Here is a 21,903-nt window from a genome sequence, read left to right as displayed (position 1 = left end):
ATTTCCTTTTGCATCAAATACCTTTCTCCCCAGCTGTACCCCTAATCGATAATCTCCACCTGTCCAAGATGTGGCACGTGTGTCCCCTCACCTAAGAAAGGTTATCCTACAGGAAGTACCTCTCCCTTCTCTCAGTCTCTGCTGCCCTTGAGCTGTTCCGCTGCCCTTGAGCTGTTCCGCTGCCCTCACACTTTCCCCCCAGAGTCAGTATAACTATACATGTTCCACCTCTCTTTTGCCCATTAGTCCTTTCGAGGGCTGGGTCCACGCATTCTTGTTTTTATAGATGAGCAAACTGAACCTCCTTCCCCCAGGATTTGGCACACTGTCTTTTGCAAAGCAGGTGTTTCATAAAGATGTATTAAATGAATGAATGAGGGAATGAATAGCCATCATTATCATATGATTATTTCTGTCATCACTATCAGCTCCATCAGCATCTGTTAATTCACAGTAGGTAAGCCTGGAACTAGTACTATGTCTAGTACCTACTATGCCTTCTGTGATTTTTTGCCAAAACACAAAGACAATCCCAGTACACCTTGAGAACCCTCCTGGTTTCCTGTGGAATAGTGACCCTAGCAGACGTCACAAGGAGCTCTGGTTTTTACAGATTGGATTTATTATACCCCGGAACAGGGCGGAGAGCACATATATGGGTCTCTAAACCCTGGGGCTGTAGTAGCAGCATAAACACTTGTTTTATTATCTCCTTTCATTCTGCCTTCCCTCCCTGTCCCCAGCCCCAGAGCTCAAGCTGAGAGAGTCTGCTTAATTTCTTTGAGGGAGAATGACTCGGTGTGGGTTCCCTCCAGCTGTTCCTGCAGGAACAGAACCTCGGAATGCAGGCCGGTGTCTTTCCATCATCTCACCTCGGCAGGGTTTCTCTCCAGCCCTGCCAGAAAGGGGAGGGGATGGGGGAAGGGCCCGCCACCTGCAGTTGAAAGCATCCTTTGGCCTTGTCCCAGACAAGCTGTTTCATCCCGCAGCAGAGGCGGTGGGCGTCCAGTCGACAGGCCTGACGTGCTGTACAAACGAGCACTTTGTCACAGGAGGTGCTGTCCCTGATTGATGGCGTCCTGCTTTGTCTTTCAGGCTGTGGTGGTGACTGATGGGGAGCGCATCCTGGGCCTGGGAGACCTGGGCTGCTACGGCATGGGCATCCCCGTGGGCAAGCTGGCCCTGTACACGGCGTGCGGAGGCGTCAACCCGCAGCAGTGCCTCCCTGTCCTGCTGGATGTGGGCACCAACAACGAGGTAACGCACTGCCTGGGCCGGGAGCCAGAGGGTGGCAGCTGGGATGGCGTGGGGAGCACCTCTGTGTGGTGGTTCTGTTTACAAAGCATCAGGCCATTTCATTCTGGGGTCCCCGCTGCCAGGACACCTCCCCTACATGGCTGTGATGCCAGAACCTCTCTCCTCCCTGGTTGCCCATCCCACTCTCCCAGTCCCATCCTCTCCCCCCAGCCACTGCTGGGTCTTCTTGCTCCCCTACCTCCTGCCAAGGTACCCCCTGGGTGGGCTTTCTGTGCTTCCTTGTCCCGTGTCCCTAGGCAGCTTCCATTGCCCTCATGGCCTCTCTCTGATCCATTAGTGAAGAAAGCCGCTGAGGCAAGAGTGGCTGCTGGGCTGTGTTTTTTCAGCATTTTAGAGGCCAGCTACCCCCGTAAAAGGATTAAAACTCAAAGCGCCAGGACCAAGGGCTGAAATGTCTGGATCAGGCAGATGAGCAATCCTGCAAACCCAGGGAGAGAAACTGACCCGAGCTGTGGCTGAGAGCCACCTGCAGGCTTCCAGGAGGTTTAGGATTTAAGGAGCTCAAACCCCAGCCAAGAGTTTGCTCTGGGTACCACCACTCTGGGTCACGGTTGTTTGTGCATGTCTGCAGTTCTCAGCTCTGTGTCTCTGTATCATGAACATAAAAGAATTTCTTCTTGGTGATATTTATCTCTGGGTTTAAAATCAGTGCATGTCCATCTGAGAAAAACGTTTTCTCATGTTCATTGAAAAAACTCCAGAGAAGTATTAAAAATAAAATATTAGTCACAGAGCCAGTAATAATCATTGTTTACAATTTGGGATATTTCTTTCCAGCCTTATCCCTCTGAAACGTTTATTAAAAACAAAATTAAGTTTATATTGCATATACGGTTTTGTATCCTGCTTTTTTAGGTGTAATGTATGTCATGAGTTTTCTCCCAGATCACTAGCCATTATTCCACAAGGTCATTTTCATAGCTGCCTGGCATATCACAATTCATGTAAGAAACCCTCCACTCTTGGACATTTAGGTTGTTTCTAGTCTTCTTGCAAATATAATTGTGCTGTGATACCCGTTTTTGCAGATCAGTCTTTCCATCTCTGATGATTTCCCAAGGATAAATTCCTAGAAAAGGAAATATTGAAGCAAAGGGAATGGTCATGTTTTAGATTCTCGATTCATATTGTCAAAAAGCTTATACTTATTTGCATTCTGAGTTGATCTTTCTCTAGAAAACTTGTTGTGACTCTGCATGGCCTCCTTCCTCCCTGGATGCCACACAACATCCTCATTTCTAAACAAGAACAAGCACTGTAGCCTCTAATGAGAAGTGATGCTTATTCAGGCTTCATCCACAGATACGGTCAAATGAAGGAGCAGCAGACAGACCTGGCTTCAGAGCTGAGAACTCACGGGGGTGGGAGGGGGAGGAGGGAGGACAAGAAGAGCACGCGAAGTGCTGGCCCGGCAAGCAGGGACCCTGGTCCCGGTACCCCTGACAGCCGGGTGAGTCCCTGTACCTGTCTAGATACCATCCCCTTCTGGTACAATTAGGGCCTGGACCAGAAAGTTACTAGGTATTCTCCCACCGCTAAATCTCTTCTCTATATGCCTCCCCACCAGACGAGGAGAAGGGAGGCTGCATGGTGGTACAGCCTTATAGCTGCTCATTAAGACCCATCTTCAAGGTCTGCTCTGCACTGTGGTTCCCCTCCCCAGCCACATGCCTGGGTTTTGCTGAAATTGTCCCTCAGCCACAAAGGACATGTGTGGAACCGCACAAACGTGGACGAGTATAGCAAACTTCGTGTTAGTTATTATTCCCATCCATCACCTCCTGCCATGTTCCAACTGGATTTGTTTGAGACCATCTCTCTCTCTCTCTCTCTCTCTCTCTATCTTTCTCTCTCTCTCTCCAAAAAGCTGGCTCTAGGCAAGAAGTGGAACGGCTTGAGACTGATTCTTAGGCCATTGCATCCCTTGGGAGGGAGTTGGTTGCCTCTAGCAGATGCCTTAGATCCTTTGTCACTGAAGGTCCAGCACTCAGCAATGATGAGCTAAAGTTTAGAGTTAGTGCCAACTTGTAGCAAACCCACCAGAAAAGATGGTGAGAAACTATGAGTAATCAGGGCCAGGCCCTTTTCACAGACCACCCTGTTTCAGCCTGACAATAACCCTGTGAGTGGAGCTCAGTCATTACCCTCTTTTTACAGCTGAGGAAACTGAGGCCCAGAGAGATTAATTGGCCCAAGAAGATCTGCTGGAAGTGGCAGGAGTGGGTCCTAATCCACATGAGCGCTCCTCTCCCCACACCATACCACACTGCCTGCCCGGGTTTTTGTTGCTTTATGAGTAAAGATTATGTCTTGACTTTTAGAATTTTTATTACTAAAGTAACTTTAAAACATTATTCACAATTTTAAAAGGAGAAGGAAATGGCATTTCTCCCACTATGCTACATTTGTGCTCCTGTCCGCTATTTCTCTGTGCGTATCCATAGACGTAGATACAGTATTACCTAATTAATCATACTGTGCCCCTAATTTTGTTCTGATTTCTTCAATGAAGATTATTTTGTGAGCACTTTCTCTTTACTTATTTTTTTAAAGTTTATGAAGTGTTTAGTAGGTGTCAGGCATTCTGCTAGGCTGAGGGAGATACACGAGAGCCAGGCGTGGGTGGAATCTTTTAGTTGTCAGTGTTTCAACACTGTCACCTAATCGATCATTTTAATGGCTCCTGTGTTACGTCTCCTCAAAGTGTCTGCTTCTCCCCCCTGGGGCTTTCAGCCTCTGCCTCAGCTCTCCCTCCTGGGTGTGGAAGGGAGAGAGTTTTGGAAGGACCAGAGGATTCCCCAGCTGAGGGGACAGGGCACAGCCTGACCTGCCATGCAACACCACAGACGAGAGAGAAAGCAGTGTTCTCCATGTCCAGTAAGACCTATGCCAGCACCTGCAACGGCCAGGCATAGTTCTGGGCACTTGTATATTTCAATCTCTCTTTTTTTTTTTTTTAATATTATTATTATTTTTTTTTGGCTGCGTCGGGTCTTAGTTGGGGCATGCAGGATCTTCGTTCAGGCATGCGGGATCTTTATTGTTGAGGTGCATGGGCTCTTTGTTGCAGCGCTCGGGCTTCTCTCCAGTTGTGGCTTGCATGTTTTCTCTCTCTAGTTGTGGCACGTGGGCTTAGTTGCCGCGTGGCATGTGGGATCTTAGTTCCCCGACCAGGGATCGTACCCGCCTCCCCTGCATTGGAAGATGGATTCTTTACCACTGGACCACCGGGGAAGTCCCTCAATCTCATTTCGTTCTCACACCAACTGTATGAGATATTGTTCTCCCCTTTTTACAGATGAGGGAACTGAGATTGACACACGTTAACTACGTACTTCAGGTCACACAGCTCTAAGTGTTGGAGCTGGGACTTGAACCCTGGTCTCTCTGGCACCAGAGTGGCCTTGTCTACTGTGGCACACTGCTCTAAGATGTCAAGTGTTTGTGTCACAGACTGGGTAATGAAGACTGAGAAAGTAGGTGTTTCACACAGTCTGTGTTCCATGGACACTCAGGATCAAACTAGGGCACACCGATGCCATTTTCACAGCCCTCCCCCGCAAAGAAAGGTGAACTCCCGCCAGACCTTCTTCAAGAAAGTTACAAAGAGGCCAACATTGGGAAGACGGAAGACAATGATTTCTGTCTTTTCAAATGCATTGACTATGTGATCTTCCACACTAGAGTTCTTTTTAAAAAATGATCAGTTTGCAAGATTTTTCCCCTAGAAGTCTGGGGGCACATCTCTCACCCAGAGCAAGACACAGCAACAGGAGAGGGAGGCTCTGCCTTGCAGCTTCCGTCTTACGTGGCAGTGCAGGGAGGGTTGCTGCTGTGAAGGCTTTAGTTTCAGAACAACTAGACCATCTGTGTGTATGTCTCTATAAAAAACTTCTGAGGCAAAAGGAGCTTTAATCAGAGTCAAAGAAAACACCCCTCCAGGTTTCCTGTTGAAGGAAAACATCTGCTATCTACAGCCCTGAAACTCTGAGTCACTTTTACCTGCCGACACCAAGGAGGTTTGGAAAAATAAATATGTGAGACGTGATCCCAGGAAGGAGGGACATCCCGTGATGAAGTTCCAAAGGACCAGGGGGAGGGAGCCCCGCCCAGTTAGACAGGGCACCTGCTCCGGCCCTCCCTCCCTTGTGTCTGTGTGTGGATTGATTTGTACATCTTGTTTCATATACACACAGCAGAGTCACAGACTGTTCACATTAGATGTCATACTTACTAGATATTATATGTAAATACTTCTCACTCAACCCCCTCGTTTCACATGGGAAAAGGGGCCCCAGGGCAGAAATGGCTTCTGCCAGGTTTGAGTCCAAGCCCAGTGCTTGGCCCACTCTGTGCTAAAGGTCCTGTGGGACAACCCAGGGCTTGGCTTCTCCTGCGGAAGTCTTGAGCCTCAATGGATTTTCCTCTCAAGGAGGTGATGTGAAAGTCTCTGTGGAAATGACTAAAGAGGGGGATGGAGGGGACAGATCATCAACAGAGCCTGGTAGACTGTGCCTTGGGTGTTACTGGTTGCTGAGGCAGCGTGGGATCGCCCACAGAGCTGGGTATGGAAGGGTTCCTTCCACCTGGCAAGATTGTCTTTATCGCAGCTCATAAGTAGTCAGCATTCACCCATGTTGCCATCGGGCACAGGCTCTCTGTGCACATGTGACCAGTGAAGGGGCCCTTCCTAGGGTCTTTGTAGCTTACCCTTGGGCTTAACTGAGCTTCCAGAGAAATACATGGTGGGCATAACTGTCACCCAGAGGGGGAAAGTGCACCATGTCCACACCGTGAACCCAATCCCATTACCTCCCCAGACCTCCAGATGCTCTCTGAGTAACATCTTCATGTGCCCGTTGCTCTGCAAGATCAATATTTTTCCAGACCAAGAGGTTCGTCTCTCTTCCAGCTTAAACCCAGTGCTCAATGATATGGCAAGTGAAGACGAGCCAGCCATTTTGCTTTCCATGACGTTTAGTCTGCAAGAGTTTTCACCTTAGAAAGAGCCAGGCACACAGCCATGGAGGGTCTGTTCAACTCCCACAGCAGAGGAGGAAGCTCTGGTTCATTTGCTCTGGATAGAGCCTTAACCTGAAGGCTTACTTAGTGCCAACGGGAGCTTGGCAACTACCTAGCAGAGGGGAAGCAGCAGGCTCAGAGGGGAGGAAGCTGATCCCGCCTGGGAAGACCCCTGCTCTAGAAGCTGCTTCCACCGAATTCGTTTTGTGACCTTAGGCAGTTCATTTAACCTTTCTGGGTCCCCAACACTCATCTGGAGGAAGCCGAACCAAGTGATTTCTAAGACGTCCCTAGTTCATAATTCAGCATCTCCTTAGCCCAGTCCTAGAATAAACGCAACTCACATCAGTAAACACTTTTTAATGGCCTGCGATGCGCCGGCACTGTAAACATCACTAGGGAGGTGCACATGAATAAGGACCCTTTCCTCAAAGAGCTTGCATGATGCAATAGAGATCATTACTATCCCTATTGGACAGAGAAGTAAAATGAAGCAGGGACAAGTGCCCAAAGTCGCAGAGCTAGTTAAGTGGCAGAGCCTGAATTCAAACCCAGGTGTGTCCGATGCCAAAGCCCAGAGCCCCTTCTGATTCTAAAACCACACTGTCCTGAGGGTGCTCCGGGAGAGCATCTGACCAGGGCCACTGGGCCTGGCAATGCCCTTTCCTCTGCGGCACACTGCCTCCCAGCTTCAAGATTCCTTCTGCCTCTCTTGATGGGGTTACCAGATTCAGCAAAGAAAAATACAGGATGCAAGTTAAATTTAAATTTCGGATAAATAGCTAATCATTTTTTAACGTAAGTATGTTCCATGCAAAACTTGGGACATACTTATACTAAATATATATATATATATATATATATATATATATATATCTCATATCTGAAATTCATATTTAACTGGGTGTCCTGTATTTTGTCTTGCAATACTGCCTTCTGAAAGCTTCTCTTTTTAACATTTATGTGAGGAAGTGCAGGATAGAGGAGGGCTGCCAGGGGAGGGTCCAGGCCAGTTCATAGTCCCACGCCTTAGTGGCAGTCATTCTTATAACCAATCACTCGGTGGGACGCAGGGCAGAATGTGGATTTCTTGTTCCATGTGGTACCAAGACAGTGTGGAAGCTCCACCCTCTGCTGTTTTTGAGAAGTCATTTTCCCTCCTGACAAAGGAAAGCCAGTTGGCTGGAGATGTGGACACGGTCTTTCCCCAGACCCCATTCAGGCTGTCACTGCTCCCCAGCCTGGTCTACAGGACCAGCTGGAACTTCCAGCCACTACTGGACTCTTCCAGGAGGACCAGGGAGGGGGTCAGGAGCCAAACCCACATTCCCTGGTCCCCACAATATCAAATGATGGGGTGGAAAGGGCGCTGTCATGAGACCCAGTCAAAGCAGGCTCAGTTTCAGCTTAGATATTTTCTGGCTGTGTGAGTTTGGGCAATTTATTTAAACCCTTGAACAACTCTACCTTCCTCATCTGTAAAATGGGCATGAGAGTATGTAAGACATAAGGATCAAACTGCTTTTGATTCAGAAGGAGTGAATTACCTGAAATTTCGGTACAAGTATGAGAAGCTATATTTTCGTGTCACCTCCATATAGAAACTTTCTTCCCAATTTTTTGGAGTGCTTAGTTTTGAAGTATTTCAGACATAAAACAGTTTATTATAAATAAAATAAATATTATAAAATATCAGGACTTTTTTTAAAAGCTTCTTATGGTCACCTTTATATCTCAGTAGTACCTCATTAGTGTTGACCTTTCATCTTAAGTGCAGATACACTGAGAAATTTTTGGAAAATCCTAAAATCCTTCAGTCCCACTGGAGAATTGGACCTGCCCCAGAAACCGTGTATGCAGCACTGAGAAATCCACTCTTGGCAGCCTCATGCACTACTGAACCAATCTGTGACTTGGAAACATTACAGATTATAATTTACCGTGGACCCTTTCACCTCTATAAGAACTAAAAAGTGAATATTTTCTGCAAATGCCAAGAGTTAGACTATTTTTATCATTTATGTGTATGCCCTTTGCAGGCTGTTCATATGTGTCAGACAGTTGAAATTGTGATATCTGTGCAATTTTGTATCCTGCTTTTCTCATTTTGAATAATCTCATACACATTTGTCCAGGTGGCTGCATAGTCTTAAAAGCCACCAGTTTCAATGACTGCCTAGTTGTCCATCTAGGTGTTACATCATCATTTACTTCCTTGATCACCCTTGGCTGGATGTTTGCTGCCTCTAAGTGACTTTTTGAAAGTGGCCTGTGGAAGGGTAGGCACCATATATGTCCCACTCTCATCCTTTGGTCACACACACACAACTGCCACGGCAGGGTCCTAAACAATCTCAAGGATGCATAACCCAGGAGGCAAAGAGATTGGGAAAAGACGTTTAGACCTTACTGTCTTTCTGATGTAGCCGTGTGGCTCCTTGGAGAAAGCCCTAAACCACCTCAGATTCTGTGGACCCAGAATTGGGGGTGAGGGGTTGAGAAGGCAGGTACTTCCTGGTCTTTTCTGTCCACTATACCTTTGTCCTGCCACCTCCTACAAGGCAATATGGAGCTAGAATGGTGTCCTAAGCAAGAATGAGCCACCTGAGCAGCCTGGCTCAGTGGTTAAGACCGTGCGCTCTGGAGCTGGCAGCCGTGAGTTTGAATCCAGATTCTTCCACTTATTAGCCCAAGAAAGAGGCGGCTGTTTAACCTCGCTGTGGCTTCCCCTCCCTCAGCAGTACCTGACACATTAGCAAACGCTGTGAAAGTCAAAGCTGCTGCCATTACTTTACAGCACGTTATGATTCCCAAAGCTCTTTCACGTGTATTATTTCATTTCCTCATCACGATCACCCTGTGCAGCTGGTATTCTATCCCCATTTGGCAGATGAGAAGAAGGCTCTGAGAGGTCACGTAATTTGCCTGAGGTCACACAGCTTGTCAGTGGTGGAGGTGAGACTGGATTCTGAGCCCCTTGAGGGCAGGACCCATGACATCCTTGCCTCTGAATCCTGCAGGAGCAGTCCGGATGGAGATGACGATAACACAAAACCTTGACCCCAAGGAGCTCATCTTTGTGGCGGCGGAGACACAAAAATAGATACTTTCCAAATACCCGAAAACATAAAATTACTTCCTGTTTCTTAAACGCACCAGGGCACCAGGTACTTCTTCCTCCTTCTACCTCCAGCCCCCAACCTTTCTTTGTGCCGATTTCTAAGCCTGGAGAGCCCAGCCCACCGGGCAACATCTGCCCATCTTTTAAAGCCTGACCATTTCTTCCGTGTCACCATCCCCACCCGTTCCCCGGCGGGAATTACTCCACTCCTTCTCTGTGCTGCCAGGTGCCATGCTTTGTGCCGAAGAAATGTCTCTAATCTGTAATAGAGTTTACTTACTCATCAGCCACCTGCATTAGGCCGTGAGCACCTTAGAGGCAGTGACCATCCCTTACCTACAAATTCCCCGACAGTCCTGACGGCAGCAGGCGTAGAGGGTCAGTAAATGTGTCGTGCACGAATAAGCCCGCTGATTTCTGCATAGGGGTGTGTGTGAGGAGTACAGAGAGGTGGGAGTGGTCATCAGACCAGGGCAGACAGAGAGGATGACCAAACAGCGTGTGAAAGCTGTGACAGAAGAGCTGCAGGAGGTGGAGTGGAGGGGCCGTCTAACACAGGCCGGCATTAAGGTGGGCCTCTCTCTTGAATGGAAAGTTCTGGTTGTATCAGTCTATCCTTGTATCCCCAGGGACTAACACAATGCCAGGCACGTGGTAGGTATTCAGTAAGCTTTCACGGAAGGAAAGGAGGGAGGGAGGGAATGTTTTCTAATTTAAGTCCAGGTCAGTGACTTTGGACAAGACCCAGTACCTCAATCCAGATGTCGCCTGGGGTGATTCTCAGCACAGGCTGTTTTATCCCCCCAGGGAGACATTTGGCAAAGTCTGCAGATCTTTTTTACTGTCACAACTGGGGGTGCTACTGACTTCAAGTGGGAAGAACCCAGAGACACTGCTAAGTAGTCTGTCAATACAATATACGGGTCAAAGAACTGTCCAGGCCAAAACGTCCGTAGTACCACTGTTGAGAAACCCTGAAATGAACCCAGAGCTGTAGCCAGAGGTTGGAAGACTGTATCAGAGAGTTTTGCTTGTTCAAAGCATCCTTGATTCCTAAAGTGTGGACCCCTGGGGGTCTACCCTCCATCAGTGGCTTGGCTTCCAGACCCTTCCAGAGACAGCACCTGGGGAGTGGGGAGCAGCCTCCTCCCTCCCACCCTCCTACCCTCCTTCCCGCTAACCCACGACACTTAACGGGACGGATGCTGTCTGTTGCAGGAGCTGCTCAGGGACCCTCTGTACATTGGCCTGAAGCACCGGCGCGTGCGTGGGCAGGAGTACGACGACCTTCTGGACGAGTTCATGCAGGCCGTGACGGACAAGTAAGTGGGTCAGCCTGTCCCTTGTGAAAGAGGCCTGTTAAGAGATAGCATGACTAAGTCAACATGGGTTTTGGTAGAGATGCGTGCTTTTCCGGATGGTCCAAAAATTCCAACTTGACGCTGTGTACTCGGAAATCTCAAAGCCAAACGGGCTTGTTCTCTGGGAGAGTCTTCGGGAGCAGAGAAGGGAGGGGAGGGGATGACGGCTAGTTAAGTATCTGCTGTCCCGGGAGGAAAACCCCCTGGGCCGAGCTCTTCTAGGTTCCTGGCAGGAATAGGGATGCTGTTAGCAGCAGGGGAGAGAAGTGTGCCCTTCTGACGGAATGGCTTGGAAGGCAGCTGGCCACCTTAGTTGTCATTTTCCAGCTCCAAGGACCAGGCAGCATCAATGGGCCACCACAACAGGCCACACGGGCTGGGCCTGGGAGATTTACGAGGTGTCGTCTCTGCACGGGGGTGCACCACACTGACAGCTCCTGCCGCCCTGGCCTGCCCCATCTGTTTGCCATCATTGCCCCCCGCTTCCCCCGCTGAGGCTGGGGTGACATGCTGGCTGTTCTCAAAACAGCCCCCCGCTCTCCCACGCTGAGTCTGACAGGCAAGTCAGTCAAAACTGTCTCAGCAGCTCAGCAGGCCTCTGCAGACCCAGCAGGTCCCCTTCTCGCTTGAAAACCTCCAGCCTTTCTTGCTGTCCCAAGAGTGCCCAGGTAGGCAGAGCTGGTCTGGACGTCCTTGGCAAAGTACTTCATTGTCTGAGTTCAGCCACTTGAACCAGAGCGGTGGGCCGGAGAGAGAGCTGCTGTGGCCTCTGCAGCCCAGGAAGCCTCATCTGGGTGGGCTTAGGGGGTGGGCAAACCAACTCCACACTTCCAGGTCATTGACCTTGGGCAGGTTACTAAACTTTAAAGTCTCCTTACCTGGATTCCTTATCTGGGGATAAGAAGAAAGCATTCGATCGTTGTTGTGTTTTTTGTTTTCATTTGTTAGGATGAGGGAAAGTAACACTGAAGTTATATGGGATGGGGATGGTCCTAGAGGAAGGATGAAATTGGTAATGGAGTGTGGGGTGTGGAGGTAGGCATGCTGATAAGCAACTGGCCAAGAATCCAGTGCACACCTGGGAGCTTCGTCTTAGGTGGGAGCACAGAGCCCATCCACACAGAGGGAAGGCCACGCTCTAGGCACAGGTGCCGGCAGGTGGGTAGATGTTGAGGGGGTGTGCGTGAGAACCCCCTTGGAGGACAAGGTCATCTGCTGAGGGCGAGGATGGGGACAGAGGCTGTGGAGGTTTAAGGTGCAAGAGGTAAGAACTGGCATGTCCAGACTAGGGAACTAGAGGCTGCTTGCTGGCCTCCTGGAGGTTACTGATCATGAATTTAACTTAGGTCAGTTACACCTTTTCTGTGATTTTCTCTAGCCAGTTTCCACTGTCTGGATGCAGGACAGGAAGAGACAGAGAGTAGGATTTAATCAGGGTTGGGATTTTGCCAGGCAAGAGAGAAAAAGAGAGAGAAAGGAGTTGAGAGTGTATTCAAGGGGATGGTTATAATGAGGCACCATGAGGCCTAGGCCGGGTGAGAAGGGACAGCTAAGGCCCTGCTGGAGAGGAGGGGTGAGGAACAGCGGTATGAGCAATGGACAGTAGGTCCTGATGAGGCCTGAGAATTACTGAGTTGGGTACCAGAGGGAATAAGCTGGAAAGAAAAGAGTAAATCAGAAAGTCAGGGCTTGGAAGCTGAGACTGTGAAGGAAGGGCTGCTATTGAGACATGACCACCAAAACAGCCCATTCGAGGGTCGGCTGCGTGAACCGAGGCGTATCATCTAGAACACGAGAGGTGACTGTCCTGCTTAATTCTCCCCCTTTTAGATCATCCTGAATATGACATTCAGTTCCAGACAAGATACTCTGAGGCTGGTAAATTACCTAAAGTGCCTTTGGAGAACCATAGCCACGGCAGTGACAGGAGCCAAAGGCTCAGCCTAGTGGGGAGAAGACATAGGGGCTGCTCTGTGGGTACCGGCGATGCGGTCCTCCCTCCAGAAGTCTGAAAGCTGTTCTTCCAGAGGAGGGACTGGGCTTGTTTCTGTATAGCCAGCCAGAGAAGAACCCATTGATAGAATGCTAAAGAAGGAGGCTTTCCGCTCAAAGTAAATCCAAGCTATCCCACAGTGCAGGGGACTCTGTGAGAATAAGTTCAAGTTCAGGTTGAGTGGCTTCTGGGGGAAGCCACCGTCACAGGAGAAAACGTAAGCATCCGTTGTCCTTTAAGATGCCTCCCTGCCCCAGTGTTCTCTTCAGACCTCTTAAGATCCCTGCGTGGCTGGCAGGATAGGTTTTATTATTCCCATTTTGTTGAAGAGGAATCTGAGGCTCTGAGAAGCAAGGAACCTGTCCCAGGTCCCGCAGCTTCCGACAGGACGGCAGATTGACCCTGAGTCTGCTGACTCCAAGGCCAGACCGCTTTCTACAATTACCTTGTGGCTGACAAGAGAAGGGAATGAATTTGGCTTTGAGAGCCGGTTTTTTCCTTCCTGTTTCCAGGGCTCATGGCGTATCTAGTGAGTCAGTAGTCATTCCGTGATTCCCCACAGAGAAGCCGTGCTATTCGTGTGAGAAGGTTAAATAAACTAGGATGTAAGAGGCTCTTCAAATCATCATTAAAATCAGTTCACAGACACACTCACAGAGTATGCGTCAGCCAAGAGGAATGTGTCCTTAGGTGGAAAAGACAGGGGTTGACACTCGGTTGTTTTAACTTTCTAATAAGCTAAAGCAGATGTTTCTGTGGATACTGTAGTTGGGGAGTGAGCCAGTGTCCCAGGATCTCTTGGGAATATAGTAGCCCCGTGATGGAATGCCCGGCCGGGGCAGCGCTGGGTGAGTCAGCAACCCTGAGGCCAAACATGATGTGCTTTAAGAAAGAACCTTGGGAAACGTTGACTCCTGCCTTCAACATCCTGTCTCTTTCCAAATGTCCTGCAAATAAAAGCTCCACCTTCTTGCCCCTGCCTGCTAATCGGGTGTTATCTTAAGATTTTTGGGGCCTGAAAAAAAGAGTCGCTGTAGCTCAGTTACTATCCTGGAGTTTGGCCACTGGGGAGAACCCACCGAGGCAAAAGGAATCTCCACGTGCACCTGTGAACCACAGCAGTAAGTGTGTGTGTCCAGCTCAAAGCTAAGACACAGCCTGATGTTCCCGTGGCGAAGACCAGTCATTCCGTGCTTCCTGCTTTCCCTGCCGTGCAGTGGGACCTGGAGCGTTGCCCCTGAGGGATAAGTTTTCACTGATGGTTTCCACTTATATTTTTCATTTCTATTACTTACAGAAGAATGGATGGGAATGGTTCATTTTAAGATTGCACCTGGAGCCCCAGCTCTGTCTGATGCTTGGCCTGGGCTGGACAGAAGTTTGACGTCAGCAAACTTTAGGCAGGCCATGAGAGGAAGCCACCCCCTTTCTCTAGTTCACCAAACCTAAATATAGAGATTGCTAAGCTCCTGAGATAAGAGTGATAAACAAGAAGGGAGATAATAGTTTTTTTTAAAACCTGACTTTTAAGAAAAGCATCTGCATTTTAGCTCCAGGAAAATTTCTTTTTGAGTCTCTCCATCTTTCTCTCTGATTTTCTCTCTCTCTCTCTCTCTCTCTCTCTCTCTCACACACACACACACACACACACACACACACACACACACGCACGCACCATCCTACACCAGATTCCTGAGGTTTATGCCATAGTGGAACTGGCATAGTACAATTTCATCACATTCTGGTGGTTAAGGCAAATCAGAGGTGCATACCAGATTCCAAGAGAGGTGATAACACAAGGGTTGAAACACCAGGAGGCATGGTTCATTGGGGAGCCACCAAGGTAACAGATTGTCACACACCATCCAGCCTGGGAGGGGTAAGGAATGGGGCAGCCAGCATTACAGGAGGATGCGCTCTGAAAATGCAAGAAGGGCGGAGCAAACCATAGCATCATGACACATGGAAACAGGGAGATGCGTCAAATACAACTGATAGTCAGTTATTGAGTATCTGCTGGTATATAAGACGCTGTGTCAAATGTAGGCGGAAATCCACAGAGAAATAAACAGTACAGCTCTCAAGGAGCTGTTCATTCAGAGACATTTTTTATCTACCTACTGGAGTTCAGACCCGACCTCTCAGCTTTCTTGGCCTCGGAGTCTCTTCAAGAAGAATTCTAGGGAGAAAACATGAAGTTGGGAGTTACCAGTTCATAGATGGTAGGTAAGGTCAAGGGCATGGTGGGGTTCACCTAGGGAAAGAGAGTAGAGAAAGAAGAGAGAATGGCTCACCACCGTTTTTGGAACCATGCCCTGTGAATAACTGCAACTTAAAGTGCTCAACAAAATTTAGGATTAGACTAGGATGTTGTTGGTAGAAATGGCAAGGAGGGTAAAAGGTTTGGTTCCTCATACCAGCTCTGATTGCTAGGATCCTAAGGCCTCTCTAGGTGCAACAGGAAATGATGATTGATTAGCAATGTCTGCCCTGCAGGGGAGTGAAGCGTGGCAGCATATGTGCCATGCTTTAGCCATCCTGGATCTGTGAAGAGCCTATGGCCTAAGCATCTGCAACTTCATGAGCCCTCACCCTCACCGGTCCTCCTGCAACTTCTACAGTCAGCAGAAACTCAGAGGCCAAAGGAACCTGAAGGCTGAAGATTTCTCATAGCTAGGTGTTCAGGATATTTCAAGAGCTACACCAAGCCTGTCTGTTGGGTCCACATGAAACTGCATCTCCTTCTGAGTTACAGAAACAGGCAGGAATATGCTCCCAGGGGTACACTCCACCCTCACGCCCACCCCAGTCCACTCTGGAACAAAGCAGTGGATCAAATAAGCATAAGCATATGAGTACGGACCTGTGGTTCCCAAACATGGCTGGTATTGGGCTCCTCCGGGGAGTTATCAAGAATATAGACTCCAGCCTCCTGTGCCATAGTAGGCCTGGACTGAGGCCTGGGCATCTCTGCTTTTGAAGCTTTCTTGATGCTTCTGTTAGAGCCACACAAAGGTTGAGATCTAAAAAGCTCAGATGGACTACATTCCCAGTAGAGGCATGTTTTGAGCAGCCCCAGCTCCCCCTACTTTCAGAGTCAGACTGGAGCCTGAGGCAAGGGTTAAGGACCAATACACATCATATACAATTGATAGTCAGTATTGAGAGGCTTTCCACACATCTTCCCACCGGGGACCTGCATGAAGAAAGGCCCAGCACCTTCTCTGGGCTCACCCTCCCAGGCAGTCTATCTTGACAACACACCTGCAGCTCTAACGGTTTCCTTCTGGTCTGAAAACCCCCCAAGCCGGGCTGTGCCTGCTGCTTCTGCTGGTGTCCCCTTCGCCCTGGAGGAACTTGAACTGCTTTCAGGCCTGACGTGATTGCATTTCCACATATGGGGAAAGCACACACACGCACATCTGGGCACCCCTTCCCAGAAGACGCGTCATGGGGAGGAATCAGGCCCACCTTTCCCCACCAGCTAGGTGCAAGCTCAAGCCTGATCCCCCGGCCTCAAGCCTTGACTCTGTGAGGGCTGACGAGCGTGGAAGAGGGAGATGGCAAATGCATTGGTAAGGTAAAGGCAGTCACGACTGCCTCATTCAGGGGGTTTCTTACAAAATGCTTCCCATGGAAATACAGAAAGTCACATCACCCTCCCAACAAATATATATATTTATTTATTTATTTATTTATTTATTTATTTATTTATTTTGGAATTTGACTTTTCAAACTCGTTCCATGAGGGAATATATTTTTCTGGCAAAGAGACAGGAGCAGCAGGTACTGCATCAAGTGTTCCTGGGAACTGAGCTTTATTTCACCACTGAGGTGAGAAAACTCATTCTAGAAGCTCCAAGAAAGCTAAGAGCAGCACAAACAAACAATGTATCTAGTCATGCTTTTCCAGGGCTTTTGAGTAAGGACTACGTGCCCAGCACTCTACTAAGCCCTGTAATGAGATTCAAAAGAAATAAGACATGCCCTGTGTCCTCATGAATCTTACAGACCTTCCCAAAAGACAACATTTTGAACAGGAACTAATTAGAGAAGTGTTAAGTACTCAACTGTTTGGTGTTGACTTTCAGTTCAGTGGAAATTCAGAGAAAGAAGCAATCAGGGATCACTGGGAAGAGATGGAAAGTAAACAGATTCAGGGCCAAATGTGATTAAGCAATAGGAGAAAGCACATTCCATATGGATGATACATCATGAGAAAAGCAAGGACACAGCAAAGGCAAGGACAAGGCAAGGAGTACGCAAAAGACTCTGGAAGACTGGTCCCACTAGAGGTGAATGTTTATTGGTTCCAAGAAAGGTTAAGTAGCAATAGAGCAGGCTATGTGATGGGCCTCGAAACCCAGGCAGAAGGTTGCAATTAGTAGAGCTCAAAAGTGGAAAGGGCTTCAGTTATCTAATCCAGTGGTTTTAAACCAAGTTTCCCTGAACCCCAGGCATTTACAGAGGTGCATCAGGAGTGCTAGAAATGAATATTTTCCACCAACCATACAAGATTGAAACCACTTGAAGGAAAACATCATTGTTTTTAATCGCTTTCTATGTCAGGGTTCTGCTCAAGATTTCATTAATTAAAAAATTCTTCTACTAAAAATGTTTGAAAACTATCAATCCACACAAAAGCTTATTTGGGACTTGATTCAGAGAACAAGAGGGAGCCATGGTAGGTTCTTGAACAACAAAGTATTGAAATTGACAGGACGTGGGAGAAGATTAGAACAGCAGCCATAGCAATGCCCCAACTCAAATTCTGCCCTCCCCAGAGAGGTCTGCCCTGACCAGCCTGTCCTGAAACTCTCTTGCTGTTTGTAGTCGTAGCATAATTTATTGGCTGTATAATTCATTTGCTAATTAATCATGCACTGCATCACGGCATCTTTTCTATAATGGTCTAGAGCTTTTCTTTAAAGCTTTTTTGGTCTTTTAACTTTTCATCGTCAGAGCAGAGACTGGGCAAAGATGTGTCTGGACTATTGTAGAGAGGTTCAAGTATCAGCCTGGCCCAGACTAGATGGACTTTGAAGAACATTCCTTCCGCAGGTCCTGTAACTCTGTAACATCTCTACCAGACTGGTAGTTCCTGGGGGGCAGGGAGCATGATTTTACTCATGGTGGACCCACCGTAAATAGTAAGGGTGGGAGTTGGACGGTTGGTTGGTTGGTTGGGTTGGTTGGCTGAGGGATTGAAAGCCTTCACCAGGCTAGCTATCAGTTAGAATGGACTGAAGGTTATGAATTTGATGGCATCTGAGGAAGCTCAGAGGGAGCTCAGAGACCCATTCTAGCTTGTCTGGCCTCTGAAAAAACATCAGTTTCCCAGTCTCAGCCTGACGTGGCTAATTGTTGACAGTCCAGCTCCTACGTGTTCCCATCGGAATAGGAGCCAGATGCTGCAAAATGACAGTCTCTCGTGCCTGTGAAGACTCTATCTTGGGTCACAGAAAGGGCTGGAAGGCTGTAGAAAAACACAAACCAGCACCCAACTCTCCAGGACCTATTTGTTTGCATCGTGACCAAGCAGACTGAATAATTGAGAGGCCAAAATGTGCTGGAGGAAGTTCACTAACTGGGGAGATGGATTCAGTGATGCCAGCTGGCTGTTTCCATTTCATTTTTCCCCAAGAGGCAGAGTAGGAACAAAATCATGCCCAGACCTGAAAGTTTCATATTACAGCAGAGGAGAGTGAGGGATAGAAGGGTTTTTCCCCCTGATTTTTCTCAATGGATTAATAGTAATAATAATAACAACTCTTTTTTACTTAATTGCCTGCTATGCACAGACTCTAATATAAGCGCTTCATACAGCATTAATTCACTTAATTCTCACAGCAACCCTCTGGGGTGGGTACTATTATTAGCTTCATTTTAAGGGATGAGGAAACTGAAGCTTATAAGGTGTAAGTAACCCCCCTAAGAACAAGAACCCTATTAAGACCCCACCCACTAGCAACAGTTGTTAGAAGCACAAACTCTAGAGCTACACTGCCTGAGTTTGAACCTCTCATCTGCCACTTATTTTTTTTAACATATTTATTGGGGTATAATTGCTTTACAATGGTGTGTTAGTTTCTGCTTTATAACAAAGTGAATCAGTTTTACATATACATACGTTCCCATATCTCTTCCCTCTTGCGTCTCCCTCCCTCCCACCCTCCCTATCCCACCCCTCCAGGTGGTCACAAAGCACCGAGCTGATCTCCCTGTGCTATGCGGCTGCTTCCCACTAGCTATCTATTTTACGTTTGGTAGTGTATATATGTACATGCCTCTCTCTCGCTTTGTCACAGCTCACCCTTCCTCCTCCCCATATCCTCAAGTCCGTTCTCCAGTATCACCTGCCACTTATTAACAAGCTATTTAATTTTCTGTGCCTCGGTGTCCTCATTTCCAAGATGCATTTTTAATATTTAACTTGTAGATTGTTTCTGCTAAATAAATGAGACAATCCATGTAAGACGCTTACCATTATACCTGAGTAAGAGTAAACGTGAGTGTTTGCTATTATTAATAATAATGATAACTTAGGCAGTTTCCAAAGCCACTGTCGTTTAAGCAGTGCTTTAGTACTGCCTCCATTCATGCAATCAGTTCAATTAGCCATTAATATATTCATCTTTTCCTTCCATGGTCCCCCACTCATCCATCCGTGCCATTCCAATAATAGGGTCCTTCTCTTCCTCAATTCTTCTTCCCTGGTGCTAATCTGAAGAAATAAAAAGAACCATTCTGGAAGCACTGGGTGTGATCCATCTCCATGTTCAGATCCCGGGTTTGTACAATTAGTAAATGTTTGGTCCTTGCCCTCTACACCTATTCAGTTAAATTCTGCCCACCACCACCCTCCCCCAAGTGGAGAGGCAGTGTGTGTATCCATGCGGGGGTGAGATCTCATATTTTCTGTAGTTGTTTCAGATGAGCGTTATTTGGACCTTACAGACCCGCCGTTCTGAGAGCTAAGAAGCCAATTTCCCAAGTGAAGAAATGAGTATAAAAGTGTCCCCTACCAGTGACATGGCTGGAGAACCTGGCAGAGGGAAAACTAACACTCCTCTATAGGGTCACTCCCACAACCCATGCCGTGTGGAATTCCTTGAAGGGAAAAGCAATTCCCCAATGAAAATAAATTCATGATTCACAGTAACCCACACAGAAACAGTCCACAATGTGGGAAAATCAGAAACTAATAGAAGAATTAGAACCCCAAGGAAAAGGAATATTCTGAGAGAGACTATAAAGTGGTTATACTTAGATGTATTAAAGAGCTATTTTTTATAAGAATGAAGTAATAAGGAAAGTACCTAACACTTAAAAAAAAAAAAGTAGCAGGCAGACTTGAAAAAGAAACAGATAAAACTTCTGAAAATGAAAAACAGAGTCATGGACATTCAGCAGAGTATACTAATGTTAGCTCAAGACACTGTCAGAAAACCCAAATCCTTAAAAATCACTGCCTGCAGGCATTTCAGAGACCCTCCAGTCCTACTGTTGATCATCCAGAAAGAACCGGGACACCAGGTGTTTTAATCAGTAAAGATTTCTCTGAGCTGCTTGTGAAAAAGAGCATTTCTCTCAAGGGAAAGAAAGGATGGATAAGACCGCAGCCCCCAAATCCAAGCCGCATCGTTCCACGCCAGAGAGGATGTAGCAATTCCAGGCAACCCCATGGTACATTTAGTCTCATTTTCTCTTTGCCTCTCTTTCTCTGTCTCACTCATTCATACACACATATTATGCAGTCTCTTCTTATTCTACTGCATTCATTTTATTAGGCTCAAGCACATTGTTTTTTAATGTGCTTGAGCCTATTAAAATGGAGAAAAAATCCTAAAAGCGAACGATTCTGTCAAGATAAGTTATGTAAAGAAAAAACGTCTGGATGTATATATACCACGCCGTTAACAGTGATTACAGTTAAGGCTTGAGATTGCTGGGATTTTTGCTTTCCAAGCCAGTCATTCCTATAATGTTTGATTGTTTGTGTGCAGGCATTTCTTTTGTAATTAGAAAAAAACAATGGATTTTTAAAAATAATGAGTTAGGCAGCGGTTCTTTCCCAGAGGCAGTTCCTTGCGTTTTTTTTTAAACCCACTAAAGATACGAAGAAGCAAGCAAGCATCCCTCTGGTGAATTGAGTACTGGTCTAACCTAGGCTCCTACAGACAATAAAGTAACTCACATCCATCAGCTCATGTAATACAATAATCCTATTAAGTAGATACAGTCATTGTCCCATCCCACTGAAATATAAGTTCCAGGGAGAGATCTTTGTCTCTTCTGTTCACTGCTGTATCTCAAGCGCTCAGAACAATGCCTAACGGCAGCGTGGATTCTCGATAAACATGTATTGAATGAGTGCACACTTTACGGATGAAACGGAGGCACAGAGAGCTTAGGGATCTTGTCCCAGGTCACACCATTAGCAGTGGTGGAGCCAGGCTTTGAACTCAGGTGGTCTAACTCCAGAACCCACCTTCTAACTTGAATACTCTATTTCTTTTCTTCTACATGAAAGAAAAGACAGTCCAACAGACTCCAGACACCTTTTTGATGCAGCAGACAAGGAGAACAAATGGGAGGAAGGTCTTATGGAAACTAGTCTACTTCACATACTCACGTCTCCTCTCTCCAGCTTGTTCTAGGGCAGGGTTAGTGACCCACCAGTCCTCACCATTAGGGAGGCTATGGAGGGACCAGCCATCAACTCCCATTTTCAAAACTCTCTAGCCTTTCTCAGCGAGGGACGCATCCTCTTTTTTATTTTTTTATTTTTATTGAAGTGTAATTGACATGTATCATTGTGTAAGTTTAAGGTGTACAACGTGTCGATTTGACACATTAATTTTTTTAATAGATCTTGATGGGTGTATAATTGCTTCACAATACCGTGTTAGTTTCTGTTGCACAACCAAGCGAATCAGCCATATTCGTACACATGTCCCCATATCTCCTCCTTCTTGAGCCTCCCTCCCACCCTCCCTATCCCACCCCTCTAGGTCATCGCAAGCACCGAGCTGATCCCCCTGTGCTGCGCTGCTGCTTCCCAGCAGCCGGCTATTTTACATTCGGTA

General features: G+C 47.2%; 1 protein-coding gene across 8 annotated transcripts in view; it reads left to right on the top strand.

Moving 5' to 3' along the window:
• The window catches only part of ME3 (malic enzyme 3), a 272,604-nt gene that overhangs the window by 216,451 nt on the left and 34,250 nt on the right, over positions 1–21,903 (top strand). For all 8 annotated transcript variants that reach the window (XM_033431903.2, XM_033431902.2, XM_004271868.3 and 5 more), the window contains 2 exons: positions 1,096–1,257; positions 10,679–10,782. In XM_033431903.2, the coding sequence (XP_033287794.1) occupies positions 1,096–1,257; positions 10,679–10,782 (266 nt within the window). The remainder of the gene's footprint in view (positions 1–1,095; positions 1,258–10,678; positions 10,783–21,903) is intronic.

Source organism: Orcinus orca, chromosome 8, assembly GCF_937001465.1.
Source record: "Orcinus orca chromosome 8, mOrcOrc1.1, whole genome shotgun sequence".
Classification (NCBI taxonomy): Eukaryota; Metazoa; Chordata; class Mammalia; order Artiodactyla; family Delphinidae; genus Orcinus; species Orcinus orca.
Note: the sequence above shows the minus strand (reverse complement) of the source record. Positions and strands in the feature narration are given on the sequence as shown.